The 23,394-nt window shown below is 56.2% G+C and overlaps 9 protein-coding genes across 9 annotated transcripts; 4 read left to right on the top strand and 5 right to left on the bottom strand.

Moving 5' to 3' along the window:
- Positions 1-368: 368 nt before the first annotated feature.
- Positions 369-581, top strand: CTAM01_07261 (uncharacterized protein; the record flags this gene model as incomplete). Its single annotated transcript, XM_060523284.1, has 1 exon — positions 369-581. One exon carries the CDS (start codon positions 369-371, stop codon positions 579-581), a length of 213 nt encoding a protein of 70 aa, XP_060382022.1.
- A 1,309-nt stretch (positions 582-1,890) lies between these two features.
- On the top strand, positions 1,891-2,964 carry CTAM01_07260 (uncharacterized protein; the record flags this gene model as incomplete). The annotated part of the gene is made up of 1 exon (XM_060523283.1): positions 1,891-2,964. One exon carries the CDS (start codon positions 1,891-1,893, stop codon positions 2,962-2,964), a length of 1,074 nt encoding a protein of 357 aa, XP_060382021.1.
- A 1,898-nt stretch (positions 2,965-4,862) lies between these two features.
- Positions 4,863-6,764, top strand: CTAM01_07259 (FAD binding domain-containing protein; the record flags this gene model as incomplete). Its single annotated transcript, XM_060523282.1, has 3 exons — positions 4,863-6,063; positions 6,127-6,406; positions 6,476-6,764. The coding sequence occupies 3 exons, from the start codon at positions 4,863-4,865 to the stop codon at positions 6,762-6,764; spliced, it is 1,770 nt and encodes a 589-aa protein (XP_060382020.1).
- Positions 6,765-8,652: 1,888 nt separating this feature from the next.
- On the top strand, positions 8,653-10,276 carry CTAM01_07258 (uncharacterized protein; the record flags this gene model as incomplete). Its single annotated transcript, XM_060523281.1, has 2 exons — positions 8,653-8,723; positions 8,827-10,276. 2 exons carry the CDS (start codon positions 8,653-8,655, stop codon positions 10,274-10,276), a joined length of 1,521 nt encoding a protein of 506 aa, XP_060382019.1.
- Positions 10,277-10,467: 191 nt separating this feature from the next.
- CTAM01_07257 (major facilitator superfamily transporter) lies at positions 10,468-12,395 on the bottom strand (the record flags this gene model as incomplete). The annotated part of the gene is made up of 2 exons (XM_060523280.1): positions 10,468-11,694; positions 11,928-12,395. The coding sequence occupies 2 exons, from the start codon at positions 12,393-12,395 to the stop codon at positions 10,468-10,470; spliced, it is 1,695 nt and encodes a 564-aa protein (XP_060382018.1).
- A 2,479-nt stretch (positions 12,396-14,874) lies between these two features.
- CTAM01_07256 (ubiquinol-cytochrome C reductase hinge protein) lies at positions 14,875-15,791 on the bottom strand (the record flags this gene model as incomplete). The annotated part of the gene is made up of 4 exons (XM_060523279.1): positions 14,875-14,939; positions 15,057-15,173; positions 15,406-15,541; positions 15,702-15,791. The coding sequence occupies 4 exons, from the start codon at positions 15,789-15,791 to the stop codon at positions 14,875-14,877; spliced, it is 408 nt and encodes a 135-aa protein (XP_060382017.1).
- An 816-nt stretch (positions 15,792-16,607) lies between these two features.
- CTAM01_07255 (WW-domain ligand protein) lies at positions 16,608-18,164 on the bottom strand (the record flags this gene model as incomplete). Its single annotated transcript, XM_060523278.1, has 3 exons — positions 16,608-17,141; positions 17,207-17,476; positions 17,700-18,164. Coding segments are annotated over 3 exons (1,269 nt in total), but the record flags the coding sequence as incomplete, so codon positions are not given.
- A 3,135-nt stretch (positions 18,165-21,299) lies between these two features.
- On the bottom strand, positions 21,300-21,644 carry CTAM01_07254 (uncharacterized protein; the record flags this gene model as incomplete). The annotated part of the gene is made up of 1 exon (XM_060523277.1): positions 21,300-21,644. The coding sequence occupies one exon, from the start codon at positions 21,642-21,644 to the stop codon at positions 21,300-21,302; it is 345 nt and encodes a 114-aa protein (XP_060382015.1).
- A 623-nt stretch (positions 21,645-22,267) lies between these two features.
- CTAM01_07253 (uncharacterized protein) lies at positions 22,268-22,522 on the bottom strand (the record flags this gene model as incomplete). Its single annotated transcript, XM_060523276.1, has 1 exon — positions 22,268-22,522. One exon carries the CDS (start codon positions 22,520-22,522, stop codon positions 22,268-22,270), a length of 255 nt encoding a protein of 84 aa, XP_060382014.1.
- Positions 22,523-23,394: the final 872 nt, after the last annotated feature.

The raw sequence follows: 23,394 nt of genomic DNA, 5'->3' as shown, positions 1-23,394 counted from the left end.
AAATTTATTCGAGATATGAGATATGTACACTTCTTGACGTACCATTCTACTTTGTAACTATATATTGTTTCTTTGTGTCTTCACTTATCAAAATATTTTCTCATTAATCACCAAGCGAAACATTCAAACATTCGCATCACATCTTGAAGTCAAGCAGCTTCGAGAGTGTCTCATACATAGTGTTTGCACCTGCAGACATCGTACACACTCTGGAGAGACTTCCGGGAGATTTTCCAATAAATCAGGGCTTTACAATTACTTGCAGCCAGACCTCCCTGGGTGTCCGTGTCGATCACTCCTTCTCGGAAAGCGGCACGCCTGACTCTTACTCGCCCAGCAACGCCCAGACAGCGTTCCTGGCCAGAGACATGGGAATCCCGGGAACCCACGAGAAGGGAGTTGGGACGACAACAACATCGACCCAGCTCCACGGCGAGGGGAGTGGAATGGAGGACAGTCTGTATCAGACTATCTGCCATACGCCGAGCACCATCCCGCCCCTAGTGGGCAGCCAAGTTCATCAAAGGACGAAGGACAAGACCAAGACCAAGACCAAGACCCTCTTCGTGTTCAGTGACTGATTACTGGTTCCAGCAAGGAAGAAGCTTTTGGTTCTCACGCCTTTTAGAGTTACACGCGTGAGGACAAACTGGAGTCAGGTCGGATAAGGTAACGGGAACCCACAGACGAGGTTCGCGAGCCTTTTTTCTTCAGAGTTTACATCCGAGCACCTTGCGAGAACGACTGGGCCCAAGTAAGGGCAGAACGTATCCACATAAAAGTGTACCTGCCTCTTTAATATAACATTAAACTCTCATTCGCTGCGTGGTCAACACACCGTTCACACGTGAGGTTTCGTGAGACCTGGAATATGGGTCGAGATGCAATCAACTTGCACTCTTTTCACTGTTTTCACTACGACATCAACGTAGCACCACCGCTTCCCGATCTCTTATGGATCACAAGAGTCTGGATCGAAACTCGTGTGTCACTAAATGTATCCATAGCTCAATATCCAGAGTTCGCGTACCGGTGGAGAGTGGAACTCAAGGGCATCAACCAGGAATTGGCATCTGTTAGACTTTCACGATGCAGCTTCGTCTTCTTCCGGTTACCAGTTTTCTTGATCCCCAGTCCAGCGGGAATGCTACGACTCTTAAACGGAAACCGCTTCAGGGAACGTTTCCTTGAGGGATCCCTTGCTTTTCACCACGATTTCTGGTTCAAACTCTGGCCTCTGGTTGGTTCCGCGACCTCTTCCGCGACTTCGTCTGCGATCCGCGAGTGACTGTGTGATTCAATATCGCGCGAGGTATATCGCTCAGCCGGAGTCGGGTATGATCGTTCAGGGGTCACTACATATTGCATATGTATTGCCTGCCGTTCAAGTCACAGCCATGTAGTGTATCGTCTCTCCGCAAGATCCCTCCAAAGTCCCATCTTCAAGGCTTCCGAGACTATGGGGTCTTGAACATGCGTCCTTGACATGACCGGGGCCAGCTTCCAAGTACCGACTAACAATTTTGACATTCGTCGATAGAGGCAAATATCCAGACTGGAAGTTGGGGGCATCCGGCATGTGTTGTCAAAGGTGGATGAATCTGAATCATGAGAGCGGTGAATGGGTTTCGCCACGAGGCCTCTCTATCCCGAGGCCGACGATGTTGTTGATCATGTCGACGCTCGGCGGGCCTTTATCAATGGGCCATGATCGCCCCCTTTTTTGATATCAGGAGATGCCAAAGAGGGTCTCTCTATGTCTCTCGTGCTTCAAACCGCAGGTGTCAAACCAAGCTGTCGGATCTCAACTTTACAGCATATTCTTCATCTCCTTTCTTGCTAGAAGCCAAGTTCGTTAGCAGACCGCAGGACGGGGCCCATCATATCATCATGCAGCGTTCAGGCAGCCTCGGGGAAAATTGTCCCCTCACGCTCAAACACGCCTCGTTTGAAGACGAGATCGCGTCGAGCAGCACAAAACCCTCTTCCTCCTGCTCCTCCTCCACTTTCACCGAGGTCCTTCGCATACCTCGTCTGATCTGGGACTTTACCGAGAGCAACTTTGCCACATTCGTCGTACCCAACACGGCCTTTGGCCTCCTGGGCGGGCTCACCGGCGCGCCCCTGATCTCGGGCCACGCAGCCACGCTCTCCATCGTCCAGCGCTTCCCTCTGGTGGTGGCCTTCAACTGGTACAGCGTGCTCATCTTCGACCTGGCCAACCAGAGGGGGCCCGAATCCGTGGCCGAGGACCTCGCGAACAAGCCTTGGCGTCCCATACCGGCGGGCAAGGTGACGCCTGAGCAAACTCGAAAGGCCATGCTCGTTGCCATACCCGCCGTGCTAGCCCTGAACTACGTGCTGGACGTCTGGAAGGAGGGCGTCTTCATCTTGATCCTAACGTGGCTGTACAATGACCTCCGCGGGGGTGACGAGCTCGTCCGGGACGCCATCATCGCCGTCGCCTATTTTCTCTTCAACACGGCCTCCCTCAAGATTGCCATCAGCGGCGGGGCAGTAGCAGAAGCAGCAGCAGGGGCAGCAGACGACGTACGCGTACCCATCGCCATCACCCACGACGGGTACGTGTGGGCGGGCATCATCAGCGCGGCCATCCTGACGACGATGCAGGTGCAGGACCTCAAAGACCAGGCGGGCGACCGCGGACGGGGCCGCGCGACGGTGCCCCTATTCTTTGGCGACAGGGTCTCGAGGACGTCGCTCGCGGTGCTGGTCCCCTTCTGGTCGTGCGTGTGCGTCTACGTCTGGCACATCCGGTCGTCGTGGGCGGTGCTGCTGCCCACGTTGTCGGGAGCCATGGTCGTCGCGGCGGTGCTGCGGACCCGGACCCCGGAAACGGACGCCAGAGCGTGGAAGCTGTGGTGCCTGTGGACGGTCTGTCTGTATTCCCTGCCCCTCGTCGGTGACGGTTTCGTGTCGTTGGCGTCGCAGCACGTGGAATGAAGGGGGGCGTGGAGGAAGAGAGACATCACCTGCAGTTTACGGAGTGCGGATTCAGGTACGGAGTAACACAGAGCGAATTGTCATTATTGTGTATGCAGAGTTTCCGTTTGAAGGAGTTGGTTGTTGGAACTTGAGAATCCTTGGAGGCTGTACGAGTCATTCGGAAGATAAGTGACAAGCGTACGGGGTCTTCATAGAGCACCGCTTCGGCTAAGAGTCGGCAGATGGACTTGGAAAGAGATGCTGCTATCTAGTATCCTTGAACCCTTGATGTGCGTGATTCTTTTTGAAGTTGGACAAGGATCACGAGTCAAGCGCTGGCAGGGAGCGGGCCGCGGGGGGCCAGGATTGCAAGCGCGGCGCCAGGGGCGTTACTTGACTTTTGCGTGTGTTTTGTAAGTAGGCTAGTACGGATAGATGAACCGTCGTAGCTCTAAACGTATCCGAACATAGTAAACGGTGGTTAAAGACGCCGTGTAGAGTGGGAAATTGACTCGTCGAAACTCCAAAGCGACTAGGGAAACAGCGCAGCGGGAGGATCACTTGGCTGCCTCCCTTCCCCTCCTTCGTTCCTAGTGTCGTGAGCAACTAGTCGATGATCGTGGAGAGTTGTCTTTTGACTCAAGTGATTACGGAGTAGTTAGGTTCGACCTCGTCAACTTCCCAGGTAACAAGGTACTCGAGAAGGGTGTTGTTGCACGAGGTTGTCTTCGGCCGGACCATTGGTTTCCGTCCGGGCTCGGGTGGCGTCCGTCGACCCGGAGCACCCGGGGTACACCCTCCACGGTGCCTCCACGGTGCCATTACTGCGCAGTGCCTACCTTTACAGGTCCTTGTAAGTTGTAACCGCACACGTAGGATGAACGGTTGACACTTGACAGGCATTAGTCCCAGTACCGCCCTCATGGTTGCGGGCGGCCGACCTCTTCAGTCTGCAGTCTGCTGAATGTAGTTTGCTGTGCAGGAACGGACAGGACGTCGTTCGTTTCCACGGGAAATCTCCCCTGCAGAGTCCCCCAGATATGCACGGCTGTTAGTCAGTTTAGTGCGGCTTTCTCAACTTCTTGCTGCCAAACCTCAGACGGGCCATGGATGACGACGGCTCATCCTTGCTTGCCAGCAACCGTTCGTGTCAGGGACAACCCCTAGATGAGAATACCGGCGATACTACCTGCCTATATTAGCTTTACATGAGTTGTGCTTGCAATCGTCGAAACCGTCTCGCCAAGTTCCAACAAACGCGTGATTAGTCCCCGCAACTCGAGACGGCGAATGGAGTTTACCTGTAGGCGTTGGCCTTTCCGGAAGGTTGACATTGAGGTATATTCCTATTCCCCCTCATCTCTCGGAGCCATCCATCGAATCGAACTCGCGACCTCTTGGCCCCGGCTGGCCCCTTGAGGCTTCGAAGGAGGGACACGCGGCAACCCGTCCCCATCTTGTCCCATTCTGTCCAACCTTTCCACCGATTCTCATAGCCCTCCCGGCCCTTCTCAAGGTCTCGCAGGGTGAAGAGTCAGGCACATGCTTGGTTCACCGTTCGGGGGCCCTATCTTCTCAATAGCTTAAAAGTATCCTTCCCACAACTGCTCGCGTGGGCGGCTAGTATTCGTGGGCCATCGTAGTCAATATTGGCATGGGTGGTAATCAAACTATCGTCAGCTTCCTGGCTGTAACCGGTAGTCTCATTTCGTGTTGTTGATGCCTCTTAGTTCCGTCGTTCGTGACCTGCCTGATAAATATGTAGCATCGAAGCGCTGGTGTTGCATCGTGAGAGAGGTCTCTTTCTCTCCTCACCTCCAACCTCCAGTCGTTCTTTCTCACCCTCACTCCCTCCCTCCCTCTCCTCTCACTTTGTGTGACAGCAAGTGATTGTGACCCCCTCACTCTTTTCCAAAATGGTGTCTCTCCTCAGCTTGCTCACCCTCGCGCCCGCGGCGGTCTCGGCCTTCTCCATCGGCCGGGCAGGACCGGGCACCGGCATCCGACCGGGAGGCCCCTTCTTCGGCGGCCACGACATCGCACAGAGAGCCACGGACTGCCGCTGCTTCCCCGGCGAAGAATGCTGGCCGACGGCGGCCGAGTGGTCGGCCTTCAACACTACAGTCGGCGGCCGCCTCATCGCCACGATCCCCATCGGCGCCGTCTGCCACGACAGCACCTTTGGCGCCTACGACGAGGCCAAGTGCACAGCCCTGCAGAACAGCTGGTCCGCCTCCGAGACGCACATCCAGACCTCGTCGTCCGTCATGGCCGCCTTCTTCGCCAACCAGAGCTGCGACCCGTTCCTCGCCAAGACGGACCGCTGCGTCATCGGCACCTACGTCCAGTACGCCGTCAAGGCCGCCAGCGCCGACGACTACGCAAAGACGATCCGCTTCGCGCAGGACTACAACATCCGCCTCGTCATCCGCAACACGGGCCACGACTACCTCGGAAAGTCCACTGGTGCCGGCGCCCTCGCGCTCTGGACGCACCACCTCAAGGACATTAGCGTGCTCGACTACAAGTCCACGGCGTACACGGGCAAGGCGCTCAAGCTCGGCGCCGGGGTCCAGGCCGGCGAGGCCCAGTCCGCTGCGCACGCCCAGGAACTCGTAGTCGTGGGCGGTAACAGCCCTACCGTCGGCATCGCGGGAGGCTACACGCAGGGCGGCGGCCACGGGCCCCTCGTCTCAAAGTACGGACTCGCGGCCGACCAGGTGCTTGAGTGGGAGGTCGTCACCTCCGGCGGCAAGACACTCATCGCGACTCCGACCTCCAACTCGGACCTTTACTGGGCGCTTTCCGGTGGCGGTGGCGGCGTCTACGCTGCCGTCTTGTCCATGACCGTCAAGGCCTACGCCGACACCATTGTCTCGTCGGCCAACTTGACTTTCACCAACTCTGGCGTCACGGACGATGTGTTTTACGGCGCGGTGACGACCTACCTCAAGACCCTCCCTGACATTGTCGACGCCGGTGCCGTCAGCATCTGGCTCCTCGCCTCGGGTGTATTCCAGATGCAGCCTACGACTCTGCCCAACAAGACTAAGGAGGAGCTCCAGGTTCTGCTGCAGCCTACTCTCGACGCTCTCGATACTGCCGGTATCACCTATGGTAAGTTAGAGTCCTGAGCCAGAATTTGGAAGGAAGACAGAAGGATAATAACACATGCCGCAGACTTCAACATTGGCCAGTACACCAACTTCCTCGACAGCTACAACGACATGAACCCGGAGCCCGCTGTGACCGAGTTCAACATCGGCGGCCGTCTCATGCCCCGCACCCTCGTCGCCGACGACGCCTCCGCGGCAAGCCTCATGACCGCGCTCAGAAGCATCCTGGACAACGGCGGCATCATCTCGGGTCTCACCATCAACGTCGCCCGCGCCGCCAACGCCGTCGCCAACTCTGTCAACCCGGCCTGGCGCACCGCCCTCTTCTCCGCCGTCGTCGGAACGTGAGTCTTGTCTCCCCCTGCTCTCTCACACTTGTGAACGGCGTAGTACTAACACATTTCATGATAAAGTGCCTACAGCCGCACCGACTTCTCGACCCTCGTCTCGGGCCAGACCACGGTCACGGACACGCTCATCCCTGCCCTCAAGGCGCTGACGCCCGGCGGCGGCGCGTACCTCAACGAGGCGGACCGCAACGAGGTCGACTTCCAGTCCACGTTCTACGGCAGCGCAAACTACGCCAAGCTCAAGGCAATCAAGAAGCTCTACGACCCTTGCAGCACGTTTTACGCTCTGACGGGTGTCGGCAGCGATGATTGGGAGGTGCAGGGCGACGGCCGCCTCTGCAAGGCTGCGTGAGTTGTGAGCAAATAAAGGATGAAGATGATGAGTAGAAGAAAAGGAGGCACTCACATTTACTTTTTTTTTTTTTTTTTTTTAATTATCGCGTTTTCGTAATTTTAATATCAATATGAGTTCGTTCAGTGCCTCAAAAATGGAGTTCCTGGAATGGCTTTCTTGTTGATGAAGTGAGATGGATGTGAAGTGAGTGAGTTGCAGTGAAGTGAGACGTTTCAACCATGTTGATCATTCTCCAGCTAATCGTCGACCAATCAGGCGTGAGAAGTATGACGGATTGAGCAATACGTTTTGCAGAGCAATCAAACCAATCATATCTTCTCTAGCTCCTCACGTCGTTTGATCAGCAATATCTCGCTTATGACACCTAACTGAGGGAACAATCAGTTGATTGAGTTGAAGGAGTTGATGGAGTTGATGGAGTTGAAGGAGTTGATGGACCTTGTTTAAGGTATAGTGGGAATGGCAAGGCGGTAAGAAAGCTCATGTGTCACACCCTCTAGATAAGCACCGTATGTAAGGTAATCGAAATCGTAAGTCCTTGAATAGAGCAAGGCTTTGAGTTGCAATCTATCCTGTTTCCCATTGCAATAGATTCCATCTTGGTCTCTAAGACGAGGCAAAGTCAAAAGGTCGCTGCAAGCAACTAACTAGGTAGCAAAACCCCTTAGTGCCTGGTCTTCATCACACGTCTGTCCTTTTCAGGCTCTACCTGCCGCATTGCGCGTGTTACTCATGAATACTTCCTAGGCCCGAGACACGACCGCCGACCAGGAGGTATTGAAGGACGACTTCAAGATGCCCCGACATTCCTAACATGTATTGCGAACACCTTCAACAATCCATCGATATCACTGTCACTGGTGACACCCGTTAGTTCAACGTCCCTCGCGCGTGCACTTAGCACGCCGAGGCAGCTTGTGGAAAGGCCACTTCCGGTGCCCGCTGTGCTCGCTTTTATAACGTGCTCGACCCATGACGGATCTCGTCTCTTGGCCTTTTGAGGAAGTTTTCTCTGGATTACGAGGCATTCAAGGCGAAAGAGGGCAATATCGGCTCTTCCAAATAGCCAAAGATGATGCTCACTCACGTAACAAGTAAACTAGCTGTCGCCTCCAATTTCTGTATTATCACGAAATCCCGACCGGAATCTGGACAATCCCTTCGCATCCGTATTCGGTTTCCTCACCCATCATTCGGCTTGCTCGGCTCATTTTCGACGCGGCAAACACCACAAACCAATGAGAACCCGACCGCGGGATTGGCCCTTTGGGACCTGCATACCGGGATCTGACGGGGCTCGTCATTCGCTGATAGTCCAGATCTCTCAGTTCTTGGGGTGCGCTAATCAGGGTGGCACCATCAGGAAGTCGTTGTCCCGGCGCATGTTCACTGGGGTTTGTAGGTGTCGTTGACGTATTCAATATGAGCTGCGCCTCATTTCTCGGACGTTCATGGTGAACAATTTACGGTAAATAATTGAGACGAGAGACCGGGCCCCCGGAGGACCAGACGCTCCCGGGGACCCGCTGAGACGGCGGGCGGCCGTTGCCCTGTGGCACACACCACAAATTTCCCAAATAGGCAGTGACCTCTCTAAGGTACCTAACTAAGCTTCCCGTCCCGCCGGCGCCGCGCCCACCCCCCTTTGACCTTTGACTTTCCGTCTGAAATTTGTACAAGTCGAGACTCACCGCCAAACATCCCACCACCACCACCACCACCACCACCACCAATTCCCCCCTCAACGCTCGCTTCTTCTCCCTCTCTCTCTTCCTCGTCATTCGCTTACCCCGTGCGCCGCCGTCGAACACGGGGATCTCCTATATTTCCTCCATCTACTCGTAGTTTGTAATCAATTGAGCAAGCTACCTCTACAGCAAACAACATGATCGCAGCGCCCTGGGATAAGGTCCCTCCCCGCGAACAGCTCTTCGTGCTGGTCACCGGCGCAAACAGGTGAATCACCACAGCCCGCCCCTCCAGCCTTTACCTTTCCTTTTTGATATCTACTTCGACTCTCCTCAGACATACAGTAAGCTGACAGGCATCGTCAAACCAGCGGCGTCGGCCTCGGCATCTGCGAACGCCTCATCGACGACTTCCTCGCGACCCGGCCCCTAACCTCCCACCTGATCCTCATCCCGACCACCCGCTCCGTCCGCAAGTCCCGCGAATCCGTCGAGTCCCTCCGCCAGCACCTCCGCCGCACGGCAACCACCTCCCCGGCCCTCCGCTCCCGCGCCGGCTCCTCCTACTACGACCCCGACGACACCCTCGCCCGCGTCCACCTGCTCTCCACCCAGCTCGACCTCTGCGACCTCCCCTCCGTCTACGCCTGCGCCACCAACCTCGTCGCCGGTACCCTCACCGACCCGACCGACCCCGTATCGCCCCCGCGCGCCTACAAGATCCCCCGCCTCGACTCCGTCATCTTCAACGCCGGCTTCGGCGGCTGGACAGGCCTCGACTGGGCCGGCCTCTTGACAGACACCTTCACAAAGGGCCTCCTCGCCGTCCTCACCTGGCCCTCCTTCAAGCTCGCACGCCCCGGCGCCGTCCTGAACCAGCGACCCGTCCGCTCCGACCTGGTACCCACAGACTCCCCCGATAACCCCCTCTCCCTAGCCTCCGCTTACGATACCAAGCCCTCCTCCCCCGTCCTCGGTGAAGTCTTTTGCGCAAACGTCTTTGGCCACTACGTCTTTGCCCATGAGCTGTTACCTCTCTTGAGCAGAGTCACACCCGAAGAAACACCAGGCCGCGTCGTCTGGACGAGCAGCATCGAGCCTCAGGCGCGCCACCTCCGCCTCGACGACTTCCAGGGCGTCGAGACGGAAGGGCCCTACGAGTCCTCCAAGCGCCTGACGGACGTGCTCTCTCTGTCGTCCCACTTACCCGCCACGCAGCGCATAGCAAAATCCTACTTCACACCCGAAGACCCCCAAATCGCACAGCGCCTACCAGTTCGTCCTTCCTTTTATCTCACGCACCCGGGCGTAGTCGCCTCCAACCTGTTCCCCGTGCCCTTCCCCTTTATCCTCTTTTGGGCTTACAAGTTTGCGCTCTACCTCGCCCGCTGGTTGGGCTCGCCCTGGCACCCCGTGACGGGGTACAACGGCGCCGTGGCGCCCGTCTGGATCGCGCTGCAGGACGACGAGACGCTCGAGGAGCTGGAAGCGAAGAAAATAAAGTGGGGGTCCGCCGCGTCGTTTTCGGGACGGCAGGACGTGAAGAAGACAGAGGTGGAGGGGTGGGGATGGGAGGGCGCCGTCGAGGACCGTGAGTCGCTTGCGAGAGACCCCGCGACGGGCGTGCTGCGGAAGGCTGTCGGGCGGAATCCGGGCGCGAGGGACTTGACCAAGGAGCAGCTTGTCGATTTCGAGGCGTTGGGGGTGGATGTCTGGACCGAGATGGAGAGGTTGCGGCACGAGTGGGAGGAGTTTCTCGATATTCGCGGGGAGGGCGTCAACGGTCACAGTCGCACCAACGGCCATGGCAAGTCTGGATGACTTGGAAACCTGTCTCGGAACACGAGTTATGAGATGGGAAAGACGTAAGACGGTTTGTTTTGAGAAAAAACATATATGGGGGTATCCAAAATTAACTATATAGCACAAAAGACTAATGCCTAATTACCAACACGACAACAACAAGTCACTCTAACACCACGTATGGCATCCATACCGCGACCAGAGTTCACCTACGGATTCGTCGTCTGTCGCGTGCTCTGCTCATCCGACCTCACACGTCGGAGACTGACCCTATCGCTCCGCCCAAACAAGCCCAGACACAACGGCAGCGGCACAATGGCGAGTGCGACAACGGCCTGGAAGACGAGCGCATTCTTCATATTCTTGGGCGGGTTGGCTCCGGCGCCCGCCTGCAGCGCGTCGGAAATAATGATGAAGACGGCGCCGAGGAGTTGTCCCCCCGCCCAGGCGATCGTGCTCGTGACCTCTGGGCTCACCGGGTGACTCAGCTCAATGAGCAGCTCCAGCGCGACGGGAACCAGGGAGAAGGACGCCGCGCCCAGGACGGCGAGGACGACGTAGGGACCGGCGATGTTGCGCGTCTCGGGCATCCAGATGAAGATCAGGTAGCACAGTCCGATGACGGGGACGGCTACCTTGATGGCGGGGATGAATTTCTTGGTGCGGTCCAGGATCGGGGACGTGATTGCGGACGCGACGAGGCCTACCACGATCAAGAGGGCGCCCGCGATACCTGCTTCTTCGTCTGTGAAGCCGTAGGGCCCCATCATCTGGTTCAAGAGGGAGGAGATGGAGTTGAAGAAGCCGACGTAGAAGGCGTAGGGGATGAGGATGAGCCAGAGCTCGAGGGAGCGGGAGACAATGCTGAGAGAATCCCGGATGCCGAGCTTGAGGGTGCGTGAGGAGGGCGCGACGGGGGTGGGCGGTGCCGCGGGGATGAAGAAGGCCGGCAAGGAGGCGACGGTGGAGATGATGGCGACGTAGAGGACGCCGGGGGACATGTCCTGCGGGTCGGCGACCCAGAAGGGCACGATGAGCTGGCCGAGGGCTGCGCCGAGCGGGTTGGCGAGGGACGTGAGGGCCGTTGCGGCGACGCGGCCGCGGTTGGTGAACCAGAGGTCCGAGTAGCGGGTGGGCGCGGCGAGGACAAAGGGCTGGGCGAGGCCGGTGAGGATCTGGCCGAACATGACGACGCCGTAGTTTCCGCCCGTCGGGGAGCGGGAGTGGCTGCCGGCGAAGCGGATCCAGTTGCCGACGAGGATGAGGGCGGCGGCGGTGATGAAGGAGGGTTTGGGGCCCATGTGGAGGATGCGGATGGTCAGCGGGAAGATTGCGACAAAGGCGAAGAGGAAGGCTGTGGAGAGCCAGTTGATTGCGGATTCGGAGACGCGGTAGTAGGTTGCTGCGTTGGAGGCTACGGGGGCGAAGGTGAGCCACTGTGGGTGGTTTGGTGTTAGTATCTTTGGTCTCACTGTGATATTGAGGCTTTGGAGTTTTGGTGGTTAATGCAGGAAAGGTAGCAGGAAGTGATTGGTCGTCAGCCTTGTTGACGATGTGCTGCACGATCGATGGTGGCTTGTCTGATGCAGGTACCCGTATACCCTTTTGCGATTCGTTTATAGTTGGCCCAGAAATTGACAAAAGGTTGGAAGAATATATTTCGACTTACATCCCACGAGACAATGATGTTAAGCAACGTCAACTGCGCGATACCGAACCAGCGGCGCTTATACGTGCGATACTCGACGGCCGTTCCCTCGAGGACGCTATTATTGTCGCCGTCGATAATACCACCACCAGCGACACCACCCGCCCCCGTGATGTCGTTGTCGCGAGACCGGGAGTCCACATCGCGGAGGTGATACTCCTCGTCGCCGAGCTTGCCAAAGCCGGAGCCGGGGTGGGCGTGGTTCGGCATTGCCGTCGGGGCGGCGGCGGTGTCGACGGGGGATTCGAGAGCGGCGTCGACGGTAGCGGGGTCAGGGTTCGCGGCCGTCTTTTCGTTCTCGTTTACGCCGGTGTGAGGTGAGGTTGTAGTGGTGGTGGTGGTAATGTTGTTCGTGGTGTCGTTGGTGGGAGGAGTGGAGTTGTCGACCGAGGGGTCGTTCTCCTTCTTCTGACGGCGGGAGAAGTGCATTTTGTGTGTATATGTGTACCGGGTCCCAGGTGTCTTTTAGTGGGCGCGAGCGCCAAACGGGCCAGAACTTTTGCGCGCTAGGGAGCCCGATCTTTGGTTGTAGGGGGGGCGTCGGGTGTCGCAAGTTTTCCTGAGACAGCGGGTGAGTGGGCGCAGCCACGGAGCGCTGGGTTCGCCCGGGGCAGGTTGTGGACGGTGGATTAGCGGGCAGGCGGGCGGGAGATTGGCCTAGGCGTGTCTTGGCAGGGAGTCCTTGACTTTCGAGTCGTTCCACCTTTTATCCTGCGGGATTGTGGACTTGTACGCAGTAAAGCCTGTGATTGTCGGTCGTCGTCTCGAGTTCCTCCTATTTCCTCCAAGGCTCTCCAGCACTGCGTGGAGATGGGACGGAGAACAGACGGAGAACAATGCGCTGGGTTGGGGAGCAGAGAAGAGGGTAACTGGATAAGCCCGCCCGTAAATCACAAAAAGTCGTGCCAAGAGCCCAAGAGGAGGGAAGGATGGGAGGGAATGAACAGGGCCGGGGAAAAGAAATAATAAGCTGAAGAAGAGAAAGCGGAAAGGTCGACTTAAGAAGTAAGAAGAAACCTGCCTGCCCCGAACGGAATATTGGCAGAATCGACAAGACGCGGGACGTGGGAACAGGAACAGGAACAGGGGGCCACAGATGCAGTGCAACTGATGCGGCCGATACCCAGAGAAGGTAAGGTAAGGCAAGGCATTCGATCAATCAATTCCCCCCAAAAAAAGTACAGAAGATCCCTCGAGTCCAACGGCCCAACTTCCCCGGTCTGGACTGGTGTGTACCCTGTGCTGTTTTGCTGGTGCCGTGGGCCGTGTATGTTGGTCCAGAACGATTCTTCACTTTCCTGATCCTCTCAAGTTTGCATTACACTGGGGGGTACATGGCGCTCAAACTCTCCACCTCGCGTGCTTTCCACGAAGCATTGGCGTACGACTATTCATTATCACACTTGACCAAGATTCCCGTATGGAATGGGGTAGGTACACCAAGCGTCGCGAACTGAATAAAAGACAGAAAGAAGCAGAAAGAGGGGAACGAAGCTACCTAAGCTAAGCTCAGATCCAAATGAACCACCGTACCCAGAAAGCTTGACTGCAGCATCGTAGCATTCGACAATGGGCTCACATGCCCACCCACCTAGCCGAGGACCAAGAGATATGCATGCAGTACCTAATGAACTTCGTACCTAACAACCCGTCATCTCACATATCTCAGAATGCAACCAACAGAATCGGGGTTGCTCTCAAAGTTCCTCGAATCCGTACTGGTACGGCGCAGCAACCGACGGGCGACCCTTCCCCGTCCCCCTCGGCCCTCCCCCATTGGCCCGCCTCCCCGGCCGAATGCCTCTCTTTGGGCCACCTCCTCCGGGTCCCATCCTCCGCTCCACAGGGTAACATGTACTCGGAAGGGGGGGCCTATCCCGAACCTACATGTCTGAGCAAAAAGTGTCTCTAGAGTCGAAAAAGGATGGCCATTGTCAATTGGAGATACATCCTACCTGAGCAATGCCAAAAACCCTCCTTCTCAAAGTAGACGAACAAGAGTCAGATAGACTTGAGAAAACATGGCTACGGTAGCATGTGTACACATCTCTCGACTACCCAATCGCCTCATCTACTTCGCCGCACACGAGCAGATTTACTGCGTTCCCAGTGTTCCCATGCCCGTCCTCCGTCGTCGCGCCATAAACTCGCCTCGCCTCGCCTGACCTCTCGCCTAGTAAGGTATGCTGCTCTATCCGAGATGAGCTGATCAACTTTACCTTCTTCCGTCAAGTTTTTCATAAACACGTAGCAAAAATCATTTAATATCCATCCCCGAAGCCCCTACTTCTTTCTCTCTCTCTACTAGATTTCTGAGCTGTAGTCCAAAACTTGTACACAAACAGAACTGTGCCATGGCTACTGCTTGACGGCTCCCGATTCGGTCTCGAGGATGGAGACCTCTCTTAGTTCAAGAGCCCCAACTATCGTTCGTCAAGATCAGAAATAGCGCCATTGACAACCAGCCGCGTTAGTTCAACACTCATCATAATTCCGATCCGCATGCAGGTAAAAGTCATGGTGAAATCTATTGCGCGATATGCCTATGGTACAAAAGACAAGATCTTTCGGCGCCGCAAGCCGGACAGCGCCCACTACTGAGCAACCCGGCTTGACGAGCACCACTGGGGTGAGGGGTGGAGGTACAAGGGGTAGGTGGGAGGTCCCAAAGGAAACTCTAGGGCCGGTTTGCTAGACAGTTTCGTTCTCGTCTTCATCTCGTCTCGGCAACGACATTTCTCTCTCTCTCTCTCGCGCGCGCGCGAAGCCCACTCTCGTAGAAATAGAACACCAGTCGTCCAATGCCGCTAATGCGAATAATGGGCTCGGTCTCGAAAAAAGAAGATGAACCGCCGATGCCGTTCCGTCGTTCGTCGTCTACGATGTCAAGACTGGGGAAATGTTGCATTTACTTGAGCTTAGCCCAGAGCTTGGGGGCAGCGCACTGGGTGGCGCAGTGAGCAAGGTGGAAGACTACACCAGAATGTCAGCTTTCGTCGGCCCTGTAGTGAGGCTCTTTGACCGTCTGCCATTTGCCCATCATATATATATATATATGACGGACAGATGTAGAACTTGGTGACAACTTACACTCCTCAACGCAGTCCTCCTTGGCACCCTCCTCGCTGTCGGCAGCCGCCGTGACGCGCTCAACGCACTCATCGTAGTGGTGCTTGGCCGGTGCGCAAGCCTTGGACTCCTCGCAGTCTGTCACCCAAAATCGTCAGCAACTCGTTCTGTAGAATTTCGAAATTTCGGACAATCGCGTTTAGCGGGTCGATAACGTTGGGAAGCAGGCGTTCGGGTGTCGATGGGGGAGCTCGCGAAATTGCTCATGTGCGTGTCATCGACTGTTTCCCGCCCAGCAAACCGAATGTCGCGTATCGCCATCGAATCTTGTGTCGGGGATTCCGGGAGTAGTAAAAAAACAAGAACGAACCTTTCTCGAGCTGCTCCTTGGGGTCGACGGTCTCCTCCTCATCCTCCTCTTCCTCTTCTTCCTCCTCCTCTTCCTCTGCCTCCTCCTCCTCGGCCTCGGGCTCCTCCTTGGACTCCTCCTCAGCGGTCTCCTCCTCCTGAAGAAAGAAACATTAGTCAACGGTTCTTGTTTGTCGAAAAAAACTGCAGAGCGAATGCGAAACGAGGACAGCGACGAAGGCGGGAACGTGATCATCGCCCAACCTCAGGCCATGCCCTGCAACAAATTGCGCGCAAAAAAAAAATAGCTTCGCTCACCTTCTCCTCGGCGGCAGGGGCCTCGGCCTCGACGGTGGCCCACGGCATGGCGGCCTCAGCGAGGTCCGTGATGGTATCCCAGAAACCCATTGTGGCGGAGGTGCGTGAATTGGCTTGACGTGATGTCGTGGATAGTGGTTGATTGGGGGTGGGAAGTCGGGAGCTTTCGGCAGAGACGTCGAAGGAACGAAAACTGGGTGTTCTGAATTCGGTCGTAAGTTATTCCCAATTGGCCCGTTTTGATTGGCTGCGGAGGAAAGGCTGGGTGACTAAGCGTCATCGACCGCGGGAAACCGCCAACGTGACCGTGGGCCGGAGTGCCAAGGATCTGCCGTTCCGGTGCTACTACCTCCAGCCCGGTTACCTCTATACCGGTACTTACCACTTATCTGAGTACCTCACCTTACCTAGGTACCTCGCCTCACTTCACACCTTTGAGACCGGCCGAAAGCTCCCAAGCCACCATCTCGTCACAATCACATGGAAAAGTGGAAAAGCAAAGGGAAAAAGATCAGGCAAGAGAAAGTTACGGGGGAAGAAAAGTTACTCGCATGGTTGCGTCAAGCTTCCCAGCGTTAAATTCAACCATCATGCTTACTGAGGTGGCTGCCACTCATCACACAAGGTCTTGTCCATCTATACCTTGCGAGATGGTTCGCGCACACTGTGATTACCCCCATCTCTTGTGCCTGGGGGCATGCATCCCAATCCTCGTGTTCTCGCCCTCGTTCTCCTCATCAAGACGTGCTCGTCATTTCTCTACACTTCAAGTTCGTTAAGAAACGCAGGATCCGCCAGCCGCTAGTGTAGATGCTATAAAAAGTTACAGGTGTAGGGAGTGAAATGCAGGGAGGTATCGATGCAAAAAAGCGTTAGTCATGAGCCCGTGATGAATCAAAACCCCCGCTATGCTCTGTCAGACTCTTCGCGAACATGGTCCTCGAGTCGCATGCTGAGCGTCTGTGCTTGCGCCTCATCATAATCCGGTGGGGGTTCGTCCGGACGCCGGTTCGCATTCTGACCCCCCGAACTCGCCGGCCGACCGGCTGCTTCTTCCTGCTGCTGCTGTTGCTGCTGTTGCGGCGCCAGGCTGCTCGGAGCTGCTCCGCCGCCCTCGGTTGCTTCGTAGGCCGGCAGCGGCTCGTCCGGAATGTTGACTGTCTGTCCCGTTTCCTGCTGCAGACGCCTCACATGCTCAAGTCGTTCCTTGAGCTCCTCGAACCTTTGCCGGAACTCGCTGTGACCGCCCTCCTTGAAGCTCATCTTCACCTCGACCCGTGGTATGTCGGCAGGCACGCCGCCTCCAGAGACGGGCACGACGGTGGCGGACCAGAACCAGGCGCCAAAGAACGGCGAGCCAACGTAGGAATCGGCGCAGTTCAAGATTGGCGCATGGAACGACTTGAACTCGGCGGTGGGTTTTGCAGGAATGTAAATGACCTGGAGCAGGGTGATCAGCTTCGCCCTCCGGCGCCATGTCTTGGGATAAGTCATGTAGTGCATACCCGTTGTGTTGTGATGTATGCCGTGCCATTGTCGCTCTTGCGCGCAAAGGGCGTCCTTCCTTGCTGTAAGGCCTTGGGTACCGACAGCTCGAGGCTTACTTTGGCATTGGATCTGTGTCTGATGTGTTCGTGAGGAAGAGGGTTGATGTCACCCGTCTGGGTGATCATGACCCAACTATCACCATGGTCAGAATCTAGGCGGGCCTGGGCAAGCTGTCGTTCTCTCTGGACGGTGCGGGCAATGGTAAGGGCATGCTGCTCTTGCAGATACTGATCCGTCATGGTGGACGGCAAGTGTGGGGGTGGTATATAACCGAGAGGAGTGTGAGAGAGAGGAGGTTGATTTGATGGTCGAGGTTGGCAGCGGGGTTACCACGGACGCTGGCCGGGATGACTCCGTGGTGCTGGGGCTCGGGGCGGCGTGGGATGACGGGAAGATGAAGGGGAAACAGAGGCAGAGCATAAGAGGGAAAGGGAACATGGAGGGACGTACTTTATTGACATTTTGAACGAAACGGCGAGCAGCTGCAGCGCAGAGCTTCCTAGTTCGTCTCAGCGAGTTGAGGGTTGCGTGGGAGTGGGCGTGGTCGGTAGCGGCAGGGCTTGCAGAGAAGCTTCGGAGATCTGGATTGTGGTGGGGTGGATCCTGGTACAGGCACAGGCACAGGGGAGGTACTTTGTGGGAAGGGGAAAAGGGCGTCGCGTTCTGGGCAGCGGCGAGGGCGGCGTCGGCATCGGCGTCGGCTGGTGTTGAGAAATGGTGAGGTGAGGTAGGTAAGGTGAGGAGGTGAGGTGCTGCTGTTGGGTTGCTGGTGCTGTTGCTGTTGCTGGCGGCTGCGGCTGCTGTTTGATACACCTCAGAGTCGAAGCGGCGGCCGGCAGAGAGGATGGCGAAGAGCGAGTGAGTAAGTGCCCAGTGGAAGAGGCGCACCGGAGGGGTGGGAAAGGAAGCAGAGAGGCTGATAGCGTTAGTTAGGTATTAGCTGGGCGGATAAGAAGGGTAAGGCAAGGCACAGGGCAAGGTCAGGTTTGGTAAGGTAGACGCAGTATGGGAGAGTGGACAGGGTATTCTCGGAAAGGGTGGAGGAAAATTAAGGTACCCTACCTTGTTGCTACTTGCTACCTTGGAGCCTAGAGCGAGGCAAGGCGCGGCAAGGCCAGGCAAAACAGATGTCGTAGTCGTAGTCTGTACTCTGTAGTAGAGGGCAAGGAGGGCAGACGGCTCAAGGGAAGGGAGCGGGCCAGACAAGATGACACAGCTCGACCAAATCAGAGAGAGAGGAGGAGGCAAGTTGCGGCAACTACTCTGGCTAGTCCGACGACGGTGGCTGGGGAAGTTCGGATGCGTAGGTAGTCGAGGTGGGGGAGGGGTTCTGTGACAAGACAAGCAATGGTGTGATGAGACGGTATGGGATGAGAATAGCTAAGGTATGAGAGGAGGAGGAAGAGGAGGAGGAGAAGGAGGAGGAGAAGGAGGATTCTCTCTCATCAACCTGAGGTGGGATGGGTGTGTAGTGAACGGAGTAAGGTAGGTAGTCAGTCACGTAGGTAGTGTAATGCGGATAAGGTGGTCGATGAGACAAGGTGAGGTGAAGAAAGCCCAAGTACTTCCGTACCTCTCCCGGCTCTCCGTACCCAAAAGGTACTTTAGCCACTAAGGTAGCCGTCGCTATTCGTACGTGCTTCTTCTTGTTCTTCTTCTTCGGCTTGGGGGGAGCGGGGGACCCAATGAGAGACATCGGCGCGCCGCGCAACTGGATGAATGTGTGTCCACATAGGTGAGAGTGCCAATAGGCCCAATACTCAAGTGTGTGTGTGTGTGTGAGTGTGTGAGTGAGAGTGTGCGAGTATCGATTGGATCCAGGCCCCCCCTCCAGGTGTCTCCAAAAAGTCTCCAACTGACCTTAGGCCGTTAAGTTGCGTCCTGCGTCTTTGCGGGTTCCCTGAACTCTTCTCTCTGTGTCCCCAACTCCCTTTCTCCCGCTAGTTCACGCAAGTCGTCCAACGTCTGTCGATTCGCCGTGTCTTGTTTGATCTGCTGCTCACTACTCGCTGCTGTTGGGTTCCATTTGTTTGCTTCTGACATCCACGCAGGAGAAAACTATGGCTACCTTGCCTTGGCGTGCCAGGTACACAGTGCACAGCTTGCTTCTTTCTTTCCTGCTTGCTTGCTTCCGCTCATCACTGCTCCTGCGTGAAGAACGATGGAGTCTCGACTGGAGTATCCGTACTCGTATGAATCGTTCTTCCTGCCCTTGATTCTCCTCCTTCTCCTCCTCTTCCTCCTTCGGTCTAGGTAAAGTACTCATCCACCAGTCGTCGGGAGGTTTGTACATACGCTGCAGGTGTGGATGAGATGCCAGCGACATGGGCCCTCTGGGTCAGAACTGCTGCAGCCCAGAACAAGACTCTGGACGAATGAGCTCAGCGCTTGGCCAGGGTTGGCTGGGTCGGTCCTTTACGACCACACTGCAGGCATGGATAATGGGGGGGGGAACTCTGTGCGCCGCGCAGTAGCAGGCGCATTGGATCACGCAGACTCGCAGTAGCAGCAGGCCTGGGACCCGTCTGCTCAATGCAAATTTGTGAGATTGCGGAGCTTGAAGCGACGTCGTCCTGCAGTTGGCCCAATCGACTGACCCTGGGGTCTGTACTTGATCTGATCCGTCCGAGGTTTACCTGCCAGCCGGCGCAAAAGTGGGAATGGTGTCCAAGTTGCCCCCTACCTCTGCCTAGGGAGCCATGTTGTGGTAAGTCTTGACTAAGGACCGACCGACGGGCGACACCCAAGGACAAGGTCGACGGTCGACCGAGATACCAAGCGGCTGCGGCTTCTGGCATCTGCTGCTGGCATTCCCGTCTGCCCTGCGTTGCGCCGCCGGGCTGCTACCGGTAGTACCTAGTGTAGGCGCGAATAGAGTAACAAGTAGCAGTCATTGACCTTGGAGATCTCTCTCCAAGAGGGACGGATGACCAGGTCGGGGACCAGATTGCTAGGAAGAGTGCAGGCCAGGGATCTCGGGATGGACGCGCCGATCCTTTTGCACCCAACTCGAGCCAGGAACCCTCGTCTTGAAACAAAGCCTCTATGAAGCTCTCCCGTCTAGATTGGCTCGGTGAGCGACTTTCACCTTGTGACAGCAACGACAATCCCTCGAGCCATGATGCCAAGGTCACCGTCTCCAGCTCGACTGCTCGGGTTTCCCAGAAAGGCAGTGAACCATGATTATGAATCCAAGCAGGGCACGCCCGTGTCTTGGTGCCTGAAGATGACTCCGACGAGTCCGAGAACGACCTCATTCGTACCTAATCGCCCTGTCTGCCTATACGACTTTGGTTGTGGTCGTGGTTGTGGCATGCCTAGCTCTAGACTGTCGGTATCAGTCATGAGGGACATTGTGAACCCTGAATTCTTCCACCGCGGGCACCCCAAGGCCCAAGCCGACGCAACGCGCGGCGCGGCATATGTCTCACGCAAAGACCAGACGAACAGATGTCAGTTGTTTTGCATGTTTTAGAAAAAGAAAAGAAGGTGTCTCCCCCCGAGTCAAGCGGAATGACTCGAAATGGCTGCTAGCTATCAGCTCGTGCCGCAGACATACGTAGTTGAAGCAGAGAAACGGGGATGGTTAGAATGGGGAGCTTGAATTGAGACCTTGGGACTCGGGAGGGAGACTTTGTGGAAACCATCCAGTGTTGTCCCGTTCCCGTTCCCCGTCAAGACCAGTACCATCCATGATCTTCAGCGGCCCGGGACTTGCCATGCCATCGGGGCCGTCGAGCATGCGGTCGTTGGGCTTTGTCCACCTACGTCCCACAGCGCAGCCAACCTAATGCCAGAGGGAGACCCAGCCAGGAACAACTTTGCAAAAGCAGCGCCAGTGGCGGGCTTACATTCATCGTCAAAGACGGAGTACTCTAGTAGCGAGTGCAGCGTGGTCGGCCACATGCCTGCGCGGTACCCAGAAGATACTCAGTACCCCTGATCATTGTCCTGCTTGGAACCCGGTAATAAACGGAGATCTCTGGCGGGGTTTCTGGAGGAGGAGGAGAAAAAGACCAGGGGTCAGGCGGCGTGGTGGCCGTGGAAAACTCATGTGCTTGACAAACAGAAGCCGGACGGATAGCGAGGTGGACAGACCCCAGGCGCGTTGGTGATAGATGGCCAGTGACGAGCGCTCCGTGTCATGTCGTTGGAGTCGTCGCCATCTCGGTATCTCCCTCTTGGGCCGGCGATTGGCCCCGGTGAGTGAGGGGTATAGCTACTATAGCCCAGATTTGGGGCCAATGTTGCATTGCCAATGATTCGAGAGGTTGTTGAAGGCGACGCAAAGTATACGGGGCATACGGACAGAGGCCAGCGTTGAGCACACAGGCATTGTTGTTTGGTGGAAAAGTAGACGGGTCGAACAGAGTCACGACCACTGCAGGATCGCATCACACTTTCTTGATGCTCGCCTGTTTGCCTCTGGATATCTTGAGAAACTATGATAGAGTAGGTAGGATTTCCGAGAGGTAAGGTGGATGGACGGGTGGTATGGTGATGTGTAGAAGACACGAATGACAAGAATGACAAGAATGCAATCGGAAGCACCCCCCCCCCCCCGGGCCCGTAATCTTCTCCTGCCAAACATACCACGTCAATACTTCAATACTTGATGCTCCTTCTCTTTATAAGGTACACTCCATGCTTTCCCTCGTTACCTAAGGTAAGGTACGATGCCTCGGAACCTTCCAGGTAACGTTTGTCGCCACGTGAAGTTGTGATAAGGTAGGTACAGGAAGCATCGTCGTTCTTGCTCTCTCGGTGTGAGATGAGATACCTAAGGTACTTAAAGAGCGACGTTGACCATTGGTCGGGAGTGCGAGGCGCTGCTTCCCAATTGGAGCTTGAGATTCCGTCGTCTTGTCGCACTCGCTGGCTCCTTCCGAGTCTAGATCCCTTCCTACCTTACCTTGTTACCATTGACTATTGCCCCGAATCTCACCTTGCTTACACCGGACTTACCTCAATTACTAACAAGATACTCGAATACTTCTCCGCACGCATAATCTTCCTACCTACCTGAGGTACCTGCTTGACCTTACTCGTGGCTGGGCAACACGGCGACATGGCGACACCAGACAGGCACCGTATTCCTCCCGACGCAACGAACATCCTTCTCTCCTTTCGGCCGCAGAGAAGCACGTCGCCCACGTCTGCATCCACCATAATTCAAAAGTCTGACCGCTTGTCCGCATCCTCTGCCCTCTTTCAGGAACATGCGAACTCCGAGGGGGCCAGGGCCGCATCTCGGACACTTGGAACCGACCCATCTCGAAGCCTACCTTAACAAACTTCCCTGTCCGCCAATGTCCCCAAGCTCCGGACGACAAAAGTCGCGCAGCACAGCCAAGGAGTTGCATGAGAAGCGAGCCCACGCCGCACACACAATCCCATTGTCAACAGCACTTTGACGAATAATCACGCTACGACTACATACGTATCCGTACCTACGCCTTCTATCGTCTTTCCCCGCCGGCCCATGTCTCATCATGTGACTGATCGACCCATTCGCCTACCGTGTATATGTCGCCGATCGACAGGATGGTCTCTGTCTTATAACTGCTCCTCCTGTCTCACCACCAGCGATAGATACGACCGCCGTCTGCGCACACTGGCGACGAGACTGGTTCGGCGTGTGAGCGAGAGGCGGAGATATAGCCGGCCAATGGCAACAGTTAGCCAATGATTCCGACGATTCTAGGTCCCTTCATTCTCCGGCAGGCATTACTTGCGACTGCTGCACCTCAACTCCACCAGTCTCACTATCGGATTCCTGCCCACACCCATACAGGCTCTTAATCCGCCCGTGTTCCCTGGACCCGGTAGATGGGCTGTTCAACCAGGCCGGTATCGCGCTTTTCGCAATAATCTGGGCCCGCGGTCTGTTTCCGCCTTCTCGTTCTTGTGAGCAACAAATTACAACGCTGCTGCATCAACAGACGTCTCTGCGGAAAATGCAATCTTGGAAACGTCTAGAAGGCCACACAGCGTCTGACTCTGCGCAACTGCCAAGGTGGCACCGCAGCCGTTCCAGCCTACACAGTAGTGTACACTACATACCGAGAGTGCCTTACCGCACCGGGTACGGATGCTGCGCGCAGATGCTCCATGAGGTCCCCCACCAAGCACAAGCCTCCAACGT

Source organism: Colletotrichum tamarilloi (genome assembly GCF_030869305.1).
Source record: "Colletotrichum tamarilloi strain Tom-12 chromosome Unknown Scaffold_22.1, whole genome shotgun sequence".
Lineage (NCBI taxonomy): Eukaryota > Fungi > Ascomycota > Sordariomycetes > Glomerellales > Glomerellaceae > Colletotrichum > Colletotrichum tamarilloi.
Note: the sequence above shows the minus strand (reverse complement) of the source record. Positions and strands in the feature narration are given on the sequence as shown.